Source organism: Mytilus edulis, chromosome 9 (genome assembly GCF_963676685.1).
Source record: "Mytilus edulis chromosome 9, xbMytEdul2.2, whole genome shotgun sequence".
In the NCBI taxonomy this organism is placed as follows: Eukaryota; Metazoa; Mollusca; class Bivalvia; order Mytilida; family Mytilidae; genus Mytilus; species Mytilus edulis.
The window spans coordinates 67731361-67744366 of NC_092352.1; the positions used below are offsets into that span (position 1 = coordinate 67731361).

The window sequence follows — 13006 nt, forward strand, 5'->3', positions numbered from 1 at the left end:
ACAAAAGGTCCTGGAATGGAGTATTTTTTAATCAACAGCATTGTCCTATATTAGTTATAAATAAAATTTGACAATTAAGTAGTGTCAACCCTGTGATTATGACCTGTGTAATTACTATATAGCATATCAATCCTGAATACACCGTTTTGTGGTGCGCCTGTCAGATGTGGAACGTACAGATAAGGTAATCGGTAACAGGTGAATATACTATTGGTATCGGTATCGGACTCGACCCGGAACTTCTTAATTATTGGCAATATTAATTACGTGGAAAACAAAAGGGCCTGGAGTGGTGTAATTTTTAATCTACACCTTTGTACTATATTAGTTATATATAAAGTTGAATTCTTTGATTCGTCGTTTTTACGTGATGACGGCTGACAAATTGGACCTCGTAATTTTAGTATTATAGATTTAATTTTAATCCTTGTACAAGCAGGATAAACAGAAAGAACCAAATTAAAGTTGATTCAATAAGAATAAATATTAAAATCAGTAATTTTCTTGTAATATGCATTATATATATATAAAACGGTAACATTAATTCAGAAAATTCATTTTTGTATATTGGGTTTACTTATCACCCCATTAAAAATATTATTATTCAAAATTTCTACATGGCTAGGTTTATGTGACTTCTAACGTTGCATTGGAAGCATAACATTTCCGAATAATTTATATAAGTTGCAATGTTTTGTTCGGTTCTATTATCATTAACTACTGATATCAAACAATAATTAAATTTTGGATGTAACGCTTCTTCTGAATGGCTGACGTTGTTTTGTTGATCAGCTCATAGACGTAATTTTGTAAAGTGACCTTGACGTCATCAACGTTTTTTCATAGTTTACTCCGGTTTAAAATGGAATTTATATAAGAAATGACTGTAAATTATTTTCTGTCAATTAAAAAAAACCATGAAAATGTGGTACACAATGAATTACCCGCGTAGCAGGTTATTTTAAAGTGTGCACCACATGTTTTATGTTATTTCTTCATAGACAGAAAAAAATGTACAGTCATTCCTTAAAAAGAAGAAAAAAGAATTACGGATCGGAAAAAAGGAATGTGATCTGTAACTTTGATTAGAAAACTTCAGCCTTGTTCTTTTGTCTTTTTGTCTTTGTCATTTGTATTTCGTAAATATGACAATTTAACATCACAAACGTTTCTTATTTACAGTTTAGTTATTTTTGTAGTAGTCTCAAAGCAAAATTACCTAAGACAACCTATTGGAAGTTTACATGAATACGGATTTCGAACATTAGTAAACATGAAACCTTTTCATATATTCCAAGAAATACAATACAAGTATGTAAGTGAAAAAGATTCGTATCATCTCTTTTATATACTCCTTTTCAGTTGGTTTTTTCTAATAAAGGAATGGCTGTAATATGTTTTCTGTCTATGAAGAAATAACATAAAAAATTGGGTGCAAACTGAGGAACCCAGATAGTGTAAATTTTAATTTTAGACAAGTAAGAAAAAAAAGAAAGACGTCATAATACTAATTATAACTCCCTTTATGTGGATGTTCATATATCACTTATAAATACACATGCATGGGGTTTAACAGATTTTTACAAATACGTTTTAGCCGGTACTTCAAAATATCATTTAAAAGTGTGCACCACGTTTTTTTGGTGTTATTTTGCACAGACAGAAAATAAATTACAGTCATTCCTTATAATCTTATTCTAATTTCAATTTCAAACAGGCGTAAATCATGAAAAAAATTGATGACGTCACGGTCACATGACAGAATTATATGTATGTGATGATAAACAAAACACTGTCAGCCAATCAGAAGACACATTACATCCACCGTTAAATCATATTGTTGTAAAGAATATTGCAATCAGATAAAGACAGATTGTTGTTAAATATACTTCATACCTCAGGTATAGTTTTCTGGAAGAGTTTTGATGAAAATGAAGGTTTTTCGTCGTTTACATCTAGAATATAGATTTGCAATGTGTCGATGGTCTGAAATTTAATTACGGAACAAATTAGACAACAATATGTGCACAAAGCCATTAGTACTAGGTATAGTTTTTTTCTTTAGATATAACTTTAACTAGGTTCTTTATCTCAGTTAACACTAAAAGATGCCTTCTCATATGTATTTATATTTTGAAGTCAAAATATTTGCAGTTTTGAAGGACCACAAACTTTCGATGAGTTGAACTTCACATTATTCCACATTGTCAAGTGCATACTTCCATGATAGTATATACCTATATACTAGAAGAAGATATAGATGAATAACTTGAAACAGTGTTAGCCATGAAAACTGAAAACTCATGTTTAGTTAAATATATTTTAATGCGAAAAAGATGTAATACGATAGCAGATACTTGTTGCATGTTCGTTTAAATTGTGTAAACTTTAATATACAGCAAGTCTTAAGAAAAAAGAAAGATATCATAATTGAGCTATAATTCACTATATGTGGATGTTCATATACCACGCACAGATACACAAATGTATGGGGTTTAACAGAAACTTGGAAACAATTTTACAAATACGTTGAAGGCAGTTCTTTAAAATATCATTTTATTGATTTATTTCGTTGTTGTGCACTTTATTTTCTTTCATGTGTATTTAACAAAAGATTTGTCATTTGCGAACCATATTGAAACGAAGAAACTAAGTCTTTAAGTCAGCACGGGTCCTGTGTGCCTATATCCCCTTGTACACTATTCAAAAATGTATTATTGAAATCTTTTATCGATAAAACTGTAATGGTCATTATATTCGTAGAAACAAAACACTTGATTTGTTTCTTTCAACAATTGATGAAAAAACGACTTATTGACACACTAATGAAATAAGGAAAATAAACACTGTTAATGCGGCAAAATAAATGTAGAGTGCAAAATATACAAATTGTACCTTTAAGTTTGATGTATCCTCAGCCAATAAATGTAAGTACCATGTAGATTCTGTCTGAAAAGTTAAATAAAAATCAACAGAGATAATTTGTAGTTTAATTGCTGGAAACAGTTAATAATTCATGCCGTTCACATAATGATTTTTCCTACAAAAAGTTTCAATCCTGTCACTATTCTTTGTAAAAACTGATTTTCGCTGCAGTATTTGTACAATAAAAAGTTTTGTTTTTATATGGAATCTTTCAGCTTCAAACCACAAGATTGTAGACACTTTTAATTTGCTAATTGTAATGATCACTTACCTCTCTGTCCATACATGCTTTCTGATTAATTTGTACTATTGTAATGAAAGGCTTAGAGTTGCTGCTCTGTGTTTGAACAATGTCAACTTTAGAACTTGTAGCATCGTCATTAGCAGATATTGTTATGACTCCATTATCACCACGGGCTGTTACAGTGGCCAGAGTTCTATCTGAAAAGTAGTACACAATGCATGTATTAACCAAGTATTTCACTTCATTCATATTGTATTGATAGTTATGTATAAAAAGCTTAAAATTGCATTAGCATGATTAAGGTAGTTACTTCAGAGTATTTTTTTCATCGCGTGATAAAACTTTAACTATATTGACTATTTGATTATTCTGTGAGGAAATTATTTTAAACTGGAGAATTATTAGCTTTAGTCTGTTACTTTGACAGATCGTTACAGATTATGACAAATTGTGACGATATATTTTTTAAATCTTAGAATAAAACTTACTTGAACAGCCTTCATCATATTGCAAAAAAGAAGGCAATGTATCAAACCGTGGTGGATATAGCTGTGACAATCCTACAAACATTAATTTTGAATTTCATCATTTGTATAATTTTCGACTGAACTCAGAGTCACACAGAATGCGCATAAATACAGTGGTAATAATCAGTTCATTGATTGGTTATGGCTTGCTAATAGTTATAAAAGGTACCAGGGTTATAATTTAATACGCCAGACGCGCGTTTCGTCTACATAAGACTCATCAGTGACCATCAGATCCAAATAGTTATAAAGCCAAACAAGTACAAAGTTCAAGAGCTTTGAGAACCCAAAATTCCAAAAAGTTATACCAAATACGGCTAAGGTAATCTATTCCTATTCTATAAACGTCAAATGGTTTATTGATATTCATGCATGTACTGAACGTGAAAAAAATAAGAAATCCATCCTTTAAAATTCTGAAAAGTGTGTCTACCGATAACCAAAATGTTTACTGCTTCAGGAAAATGAGGGAAGAAAGATATATATGTATGAATTTAAAGTATAAAATTTTAACAGATCCTCACCGGAAAGCTTGAACGGATGCCGACAGGATAAATAAACGGGTTTTTTCTTCGACAATTGTTTATCTGTGGTAAGTCCGTTGGTGTACAGACCAAATAAAACGGACGCGTACAAATGCCTAACGAACACACACACAGGATATGCAATGTACGACGAACGGATATTACCGGAAGCGTACCGGATAATAGGGATGTCTGCCCAGTGCCCAGATGAACTTGTAGTTCAAATCTACCAGGGCAAGAAGTTCTATTGAGTATTAATATAATATATATATAGTATTTGATATCCAAGGTATGAGGGCAGTTCCACTTCCCTATAAATTCTTCAACAATCCGCTTCCAGTCACCCGCCCTGCTTGGGAAGCGCATGACTTCATTCACCTACTCGTCGATGATTGGTTGGCACACCCGAAATAATATTCATACAAACAACTGATGGAACCAAATTTGTAAACACGTTTTTGCGCACTGTTATCCACAGCTACGACGTCAGATGGACATGGTATACTGTGTGAGTCATCCGTTTATTATGATATTTTCTCTTGCAAAGGTAGTGTCAGTACGACACAGTTGAAAATCCCACGTACTGTTTATAAACAAATAGACTAATTTATCCTGTTTTTTTTTAAAGACGAGGGGCACCTTAGTGCACTTGTTTATGTGATTTCGTTTTTGTATTACGTTTTGTTTTGCATGATATCTGTGCAAACATACATTGCGCTACTCTGATTAAAAAAAGGATTGAAGCAATGCAGTATTTCAATCTTTTAAACAAATATTATATATTTTAAACCTGTTAATAGTATCTACTCTGGGATGAAAACGGAAATGGTGTTATGCGGAACTCTCCATTCGCACTGCATTTAGTTTAGTCTAAAAATTTAATTATAGTGGATTAGGAAACAAGTTATTGCAACTTCTATTAATTCTTTCCCACTTTGCATGTGCGAATGGTGCCTTGTAGCGGCTTTAGTCTGTCCTTTTTCGAAATCAACAAGGGTGTCTTTTACGTGCAAGAAATATGGCTCTCTCTTAACACGGGTAAGCCATTTATCGTCCCTTTCCGACGGACTATCATCGTTTCTCAAGACCATGCTCGCAAATGGTGCCAAGGGAGAGCACTGCATGCTATATAAAAAAGAAGTTTAAGTATGATTGCCAATGAGACAACTCTCCACAATACACCAAAGGACACAGAAAGTAACAAATATAGGGTCACTGTACGGCCTTCAACGGCACATATATACAGAATGTGGCGGGGTTAAACATGTTTGCGGGATCACAACACACCCCCTAACCTGGGACAGTCGTGTAAATAAACAACATAAGAACGAACTATAAAACTCAGTTGAAAAAGGATTGACTCATCAGATGTATACACATAGTACAATTACTACGCTATTTTGCTCCAGCAGCAAGGTGTCTAAGTGTAATTGCTAACTTGGGTCCTGGTTTTAGCGGATTTATGTAAAATGTATTCTTCTCTGCTACAACTATGCAAAATGACATACAAACACTTGGGATTTTTCACGCGAAATTTTCTATTGACATCTATCTGTTTTACATTCGGTACGTATCCGTTTTATCCGTTTGCTTCCATTCATGGACGTTTCACATCCGTTTCACTTCCGTTCATCATCCATTTTATCTGTTAAACGTCCGGTAGAAGTCTGTTAGTGAATTGGTCTATAGGACCTCCAACAGATGTATAACGGACAATTAACGTAAAAAACAAAATTAAAATGGACGAGTACCATCAAAACGGACGACTACCGGACGTTCACGGACACTTCATCCGTTGAACGTCCGTTCAAATGTTTGAACATGTTAAAAAATGTCCACTGGCAGAACAAAAGTAGACGGATAAAACGGATGCCGAACGGACATGAAACGGATATGGAAGGACGTCTAACGGAAAAGATATCCGTTCGACGTCCGTTTGCGCTATCCGGTAAGGTGTGACCGGGGCTTCAAAATCCACCAAAGAGTTGTTGCATCTGTATACGAAGATGTGATTTGATGCCCCATACCAAACTAATATTACAATGTATTATACACTATTCACATATTCGATTAGACAACCCCCTTTAGCATTGCTAACATTCACAATCGTATAGAAGAACAAAAAAGGTGTCCATATTCCTATACACATGCCCAACATTTAGGTGGTATATTATAAACGTACGATTCTTTCTAGGGAAACTATTACCAGCTTTTTTCCAGACCAAAACATTAGGCAAGTAAAGGTTGCTTAACAAAATAAAAAGCCTGAATAGAAAATTCGGATTGCTCTTATTTGAATAAATTCCGGCAGATTTAAATATTACTTAAGTAAATATATAAAATGTTAATCTCAAAAACACACTAGATGAAAGTTTTTTTTCACATAAGTAATGCTTCAAATGATGAACAGCTGAATACTTGGCAGATGTTTAATCTCCTTCCAAATATAATGGACAGTTGTATGAGTTGCTGTTAAAGTATGCTCATTTTGTTTTTATGAATTTTGTATTTACATTGTGCCATAGATCAAAATTATTCATTTAGTGTATATTTACTTGTTTTTGTTAATGTATATTTTGATTGAGTTAGGTCATTTCTCCAGCTATGGTGTGATGTAACACTATTATTGCAGGTTAGAATTACGGTTGGCGCCTGTTAAAACGTTTAAACCCGCTGCATTTGTTTGCACCTGTCCTAATTCAGAAACCTGTAAGTCGTTCAGTGGTTGTCATTTGTTGATGTGGTTCATAATAAAATTAACGGTACCAATTTTCTTGCACCAGATGCGCATGTCGACAAAACATGTCTCTTCAGTGATGCTCGTGGCCAAAATATTTGAAATCCAAAGTCTATATAAAAGATGAAGAGCTATAATCCAAAAGGTCCAAAAAGTATAGCCAAATCCGTGAAAGGAATCAGAGCTTTGCATGAGGGAGATACATTCATTAATTTATAACAATTTCTATCATTTTGTAACAGTAAATTTTAATAACACAAAAAATCCGTAGTTTCATGCCAGTACCATAAGTGTTTTTCGTTGCTCGTTTCTCTTTTTTAAATAGGTTATAATCCTTTTGGGGCCCTTTGTAACTTGCTGTTCGTAGGAGCCAAGGCTCAGTGTTTGTTCTATACTTGTTTACCTAATCAAATTGTGACTTGGATGTATAGTTATCTCATTGGCACTCAACCCACATCTCCGTATATCTATCAGGTTATAACTATAAACAATTATTATGACTCACCTTTTTGGGACAACGATATTATTAATGTGCACACGAGTCCCAACTTCAAAATAGCTTCCATGTCCCTAAAAGTTCAACTTTTATTAGTAAAAGTTATACATACGATCCTTGTTTGGAAATGATAAAATGAGAGGATATCAAAAGTATTTTTAAACAATAAATAAAACTAATCAGACATGTGCATGCTTATTAATGTCTGCAATGATCGACAGGTACAACTAATGTAAACCTTTGTCAGACTTTCAATTCTCCAGTATAGATGAGATGAAAGTCATATGAAACGAGTGATCGGTGAAAAATAGTGTTTATCCAATTCTTGAACCAATGCATGTATAAATCATAAACTTAGTCTTCTCTGCACGATTTTATCATTTTTTTACGCAAACATTTCGTATAATCTTCAATTTCCCCTCCCCCCTCTCTGTCTGTTAGTGTGTGAAAATATGACAGCTACTTAATTGTTGTGTTTTAAAGCCGTAGTTAACCGATTGTTAAATTATGTCGGCGAATTGATTCCTGGATGCAAGCAATTTAAAAAAGTAAACTTCTTCTTAATGTGTACAAACTAAAGAATTGTCTAAAGAAAAAAGTATATGTACATAAGTTTTTGATGAAAACTATCCATTTAGTTATAAAAAGCATATGCATTATTTTTTTTTAATTTGAGGTTTCAGTTGACTTTAAGTTGTTAGGTTGCTGTCTCCATCGATTATCTGACAACTTTTTTTTTTTTACATAGAATCTACTGTATAATTAAAACATATAAAGCCATCTTTTGGAATCAACTAGCGTACGGTCTTTGACAATAGACCATAGTATCGCTTCTAGTCAAGTTGTGAAATGCTTATAAATAAATTGAAAAAAAAACAACAATAAAAGATCTGCAATCAACTCGTTTAATGTACAAAAACATCAAACATACTAATAGAATACACTCTATGGATAGTTGCCTCATTGGCACTCATACCACATCTTCTTATATCTACTTACTTAATTAGGATATACACATTTACATGTGGGAAAGTTTAAACATTTTAAAAGTGTACAATTTGTTACGTAAATTCACCTCATATTTTTTTTCATTGGGATTTATAACATTACAACTCTATAAATTTCTGTAAGTGTGTCATAAAAATGACACGTTTAAGGAGCCTCGATTAAACTACTGTGCCTTGTATTTTTAAAACAATAAATGGTCGATACTAGAAAACCGGGCACTTAAGGTCGAGATATTTAGTTGTTCATTGACAAATTAAAAAAGGTCTAAATATTTATTGTAGCTGTTTCACGCGTACTTTTAGTACATTTTATCCTCTTCAAATATATACTTCATATGTGTTATTTATAGTTGTGCGACTTTCCGGACTTTTATGTGCCTTGTAATTTTAAAACAATAAATGGTCGATACTAGAAGACCGGGTGCTTAAGGTCGAGCTATTTAGTTGTTCAATGACAAATAAAAAAGGCCTAAATATTTATTGTAGCTGTTTCACACGTTCATTTAGTACATTGTATCCTCTTCAAATATTTCAAGTATTATTTATAGTTGTGTGACTTTCCGACCGTTTATCTACATATAAAAAAGAAGATGTGGTATGATTGCCAATGAGACAACTCTCCACAAGAGACCAAAATGACACAGAAATTAACAACTGTAGGTCACCGTACGGCATGCATACTAGTATCATACTGATTATTGACAGTGACACAGAAAATAATGGTTCTCATTTTACATATTTAGCATTTGAAAATACAAGGGTAAATAAACATATTAACATAAAGATTTTGCTGAATTGTAGCGGTTTTTTTTTTGCGTTTCAGATTTTGAATCAACCTTAATCGTATAAACTATAACACACAATAATTATAAAAAAGAAGTTGTAGTATGAGTATGATTGCCAATGAGACATCTCTACACAAGAGACCAAAATGACACAGAAATTCACAACTATAGGTCACTGTTGTTTTTTTGATTATTTTGTACGTAAGGCCTCAACCATCATAGGGGCTTATCAAACACATTTCAGATCAAGTTATATGATAAAACAATTCGTAGTCTTTGGTCATGAAACATGGTCTATATTATATAAATGCTTTCCCTATGTTTTCACCTAATAATTATTATATGTTCTACGGCTTATTCTTGATTTATAACATTTTAACATTAATCAAGTATGTAATAACAACGATACATTCCACTGTATCCAAGTACCCGTATGTACTTTCATATTCTCTATACAATAAAACTAAGACTGTCACACACTAAGGATACTCATTATATTACATAGATTTGTAATGATTTAGATATCTTACTGTCCAATAAATCACAATAGAGGATATTACATTTTGTAACAGTAGATTTTTACATATAACTTTATGACAACACTATTTTTTAGTAAAGCAAACACCAACCAATCAATAGTAATTCAATTAGGTGCGTTTGTTAATATACATGTATGACGGATGACTATCTAGCTGGTTTATGAACAGTTATTATAAAGTAAAATAGCGTAAAAATACTAAGGCCGTTAGTTTTCTCGTTTGAACTGTTTTACATTGTCTTATCGGGGCCTTTTATAGCTGACTATGGGGTATGGGCTTTGCTCATTGTTGAAGGTCGTACGGTGACCTATAGTTGTTAATTTCTGTGTCATTTTGGTCTTTTGTGGATAGTTATCTCATTGGCAATCATAACACATCTTCTTTTTTATAAGGAACATATTACCAAAGCATCAACTACATGTGTAACGTAACTATGTTTCCGATATCTATACTTTTAGACAGAAGTCGACTCGGTAAACGGGATTTTTCAAACGTTCAGGGTGCAGTTTTAGTGAATAGATTTCATATCTTCACTTCACTGGGGGATAGATAAGTTTTTGTATTGACTAAGCATCCAGTAATCAAGTAAATAAGCACCAAACCTACCAGCCAGCAAGGGAGAAATACAAACAAAAACAATCACACCGGCAAAACAATGTACAACACAGTTGGACAACATTCACAACGTTTACTCAATTAATTCTTGATTAATCATTTTATATAACAACAAAATTATGTAAAAACTAAACAAAAGGATTACATTAAAGATAAAAATAATAACAGAAATTGCAAAACACAATGCACAGTACATATGGAAATTTCACTTATTGGAATCCAGGTACACATTTGAATCTCATTTGAAAATCACGTGAATCATTTTTACGTAAATTATCAAAATAAAGTTATTTGGATAATGTCTAGATTTTAAAGTTTCATCAAAATCAAGAAAATGTCATTCAAGATACATGTAAATGCCGAGTATTTATGTGAATGCCGAGTCAATTCACGTGGACATTTTCACGCGAGTTTCGCGTATAAGATCGATTGAGATGAATTTCAAGTGAATTTCATACGAGACTCATGTGAAATTCACGTCAGCAAAATTGCCTGTGTGTAATAATGTTTTGGTAAAGTATGTTTTGATTCAGGACAAAACATGATTATGTTTCACATTCAAATATCCAATAGTTTTCTAAAATATCATGGATGTTAAAAAACGTACGAATCAAATATACAACCCCGAATGGAATTGTGATAATTTTATGTTTCAATACTGTAAATGCTTTTTATTCCATCATAATAAGTTCAATTTGAAATATATTCCACATTTTCTGAAAATATCAAGGAACTATAATAATTTTGATACATACAAATTTGCTTGAATGTGAATTCTATATAACTATGGAATCATACTTGTTTCTAAAAGGAGGAAAATAATTGGTTTCAAAGAAAAAAAAAGGTTTTTGTGTCGATCTATGCTACATGGGAAATTTTGAAGTACTATTCAGTTGGCTTAAGACAAAATATAGAGTGAAAAGTATTTGATCAGGAACAATCTATAAAGATTAAACTAATCGGAATGTTTGTTCATAACATTGTTGATAACCGACACAAACCGGAAGCAATTGACAATGTTGTTGATTACAATAAGCATAAGCTAAGCAAAGTAAAGTATTAAGTAGCACCTTTTTTCGTACTTACAAGATATATGTAAAAATCTTAATACAGATAGCTAATTTGTATATTTACCTTCAATTTTAGTTTTACGTGCACATATGAATTTTCAGGCGTGTCACCTGTAATATTAATTGATCTTATCCGTATTTTGTCTGTTATCTAACCACGTGTTCGATAATGGATAAAGGGTTCAATCGATTTGTAATAATTCATGGGAGAGCACATTTTATGAAAATGCACTTATTTATTTTATATGACACATTTTAAAAGGTAACTGTTATAAGATTTAATATTAAATCACCTATCAAGGAAAATAAATTCACAGATTAAGTTAATATTAATATCGGGGGAAAATAACCGACGGGATGAGATTATAAAATAATTCATTTTTAAAAATATCACGTACTTAAAAAATTGAAGCATCATTTTGTAAATTCATTGGGATGTAAAAGTGTTGAACATGTTGACCAACACAAGCGCTTCATTTTAAAAATGTGCGCACGGTCAACGTTTTTACAGCCCTATAAAATTACTTATTATATATATTTTAATACATGTTATTTTTGAAAAAAAAAGTTTTATGATCACATTCTGTCAGTTATTTTCGCCCAAGATTTTAAAATAGCTGTGCACTTTTTTGAAATAGCACGTTGCATCATAAATCTTAAACTTCATTCGAATATGCAGGTGAATTTTAATATGACGCACAGGAGTCGTTGTCCAATTAAATTAACGGATTCTTCTGAAACATTCATGTAATGTTAATGTAACCGTATGAAGCAAGCCAATATTACTATAACCCAGAAAACAATGTTTTGTCGATCGGTGGGTTACCTTGATCATTGACATACACCATACATATCTTAATCATTGACATACACCATATATATATAGTTCCTTTCATTCATATTATAATAAAAAGGGGACATACATGTATCTTAAATACATATCGACAGTATGTGACAACATCAAGGAAAATGCAATCATTTACAAAAATCTAACAGTAACTGAATAAGAAAAGAATTTGGTGACTTTACATGTGTGTGCTTATAATTTCCCGCACCCGGAGTCGTATTTCAGCTGGCCCTTAAACAATACATACATACATACCTTGAAAATTGTCTTTCGTTGTTTATTATCCCTTGATATTGATAGATATAACAAATTAAAGGGGTTACGAAAGACCTAAATGAAAAAAAAACAAAAAAAAAAACGCGTGAAAATTAAGGAAAAGCAAGTTTTCAATAATGAAATGGATATAAAGAATAAATCACTTTTAAAATTAGTATTAAGATTTCTGTAATTATATAAGGGCTGAAGGGTCACAACAGTCCATTCCATTATTCAAAATAAGCTACGTCTTAATTGTCACGTGTATTTCGACATTTAGGTCCTTCGTTACTCCTCTAATAGGCGTTAGGGAACATATTGACTATGTAACCGGAGGGGTTTTTACGTTGCGTATTTTCTGTGTCAACTTTAACATATTTTACCCCAGACCGTGTAAAGAGTAGGTATCGGAATCCTGAGTCTCTGATCCTTCAT

At 32.2% G+C, this 13006-nt stretch overlaps 1 protein-coding gene across 1 annotated transcript in view; it reads right to left on the minus strand.

Moving 5' to 3' along the window:
• Positions 1–13006, minus strand: part of LOC139490119 (cadherin-23-like) — a 145432-nt gene that overhangs the window by 54902 nt on the left and 77524 nt on the right. Inside the window, exons 3-5 of the mRNA XM_071276969.1 lie at positions 3197–3366; positions 2896–2949; positions 1897–1986 (exon numbers count right to left, since the gene is read on the minus strand). Coding sequence (XP_071133070.1) covers positions 1897–1986; positions 2896–2949; positions 3197–3366 — 314 coding nt within the window. The remainder of the gene's footprint in view (positions 1–1896; positions 1987–2895; positions 2950–3196; positions 3367–13006) is intronic.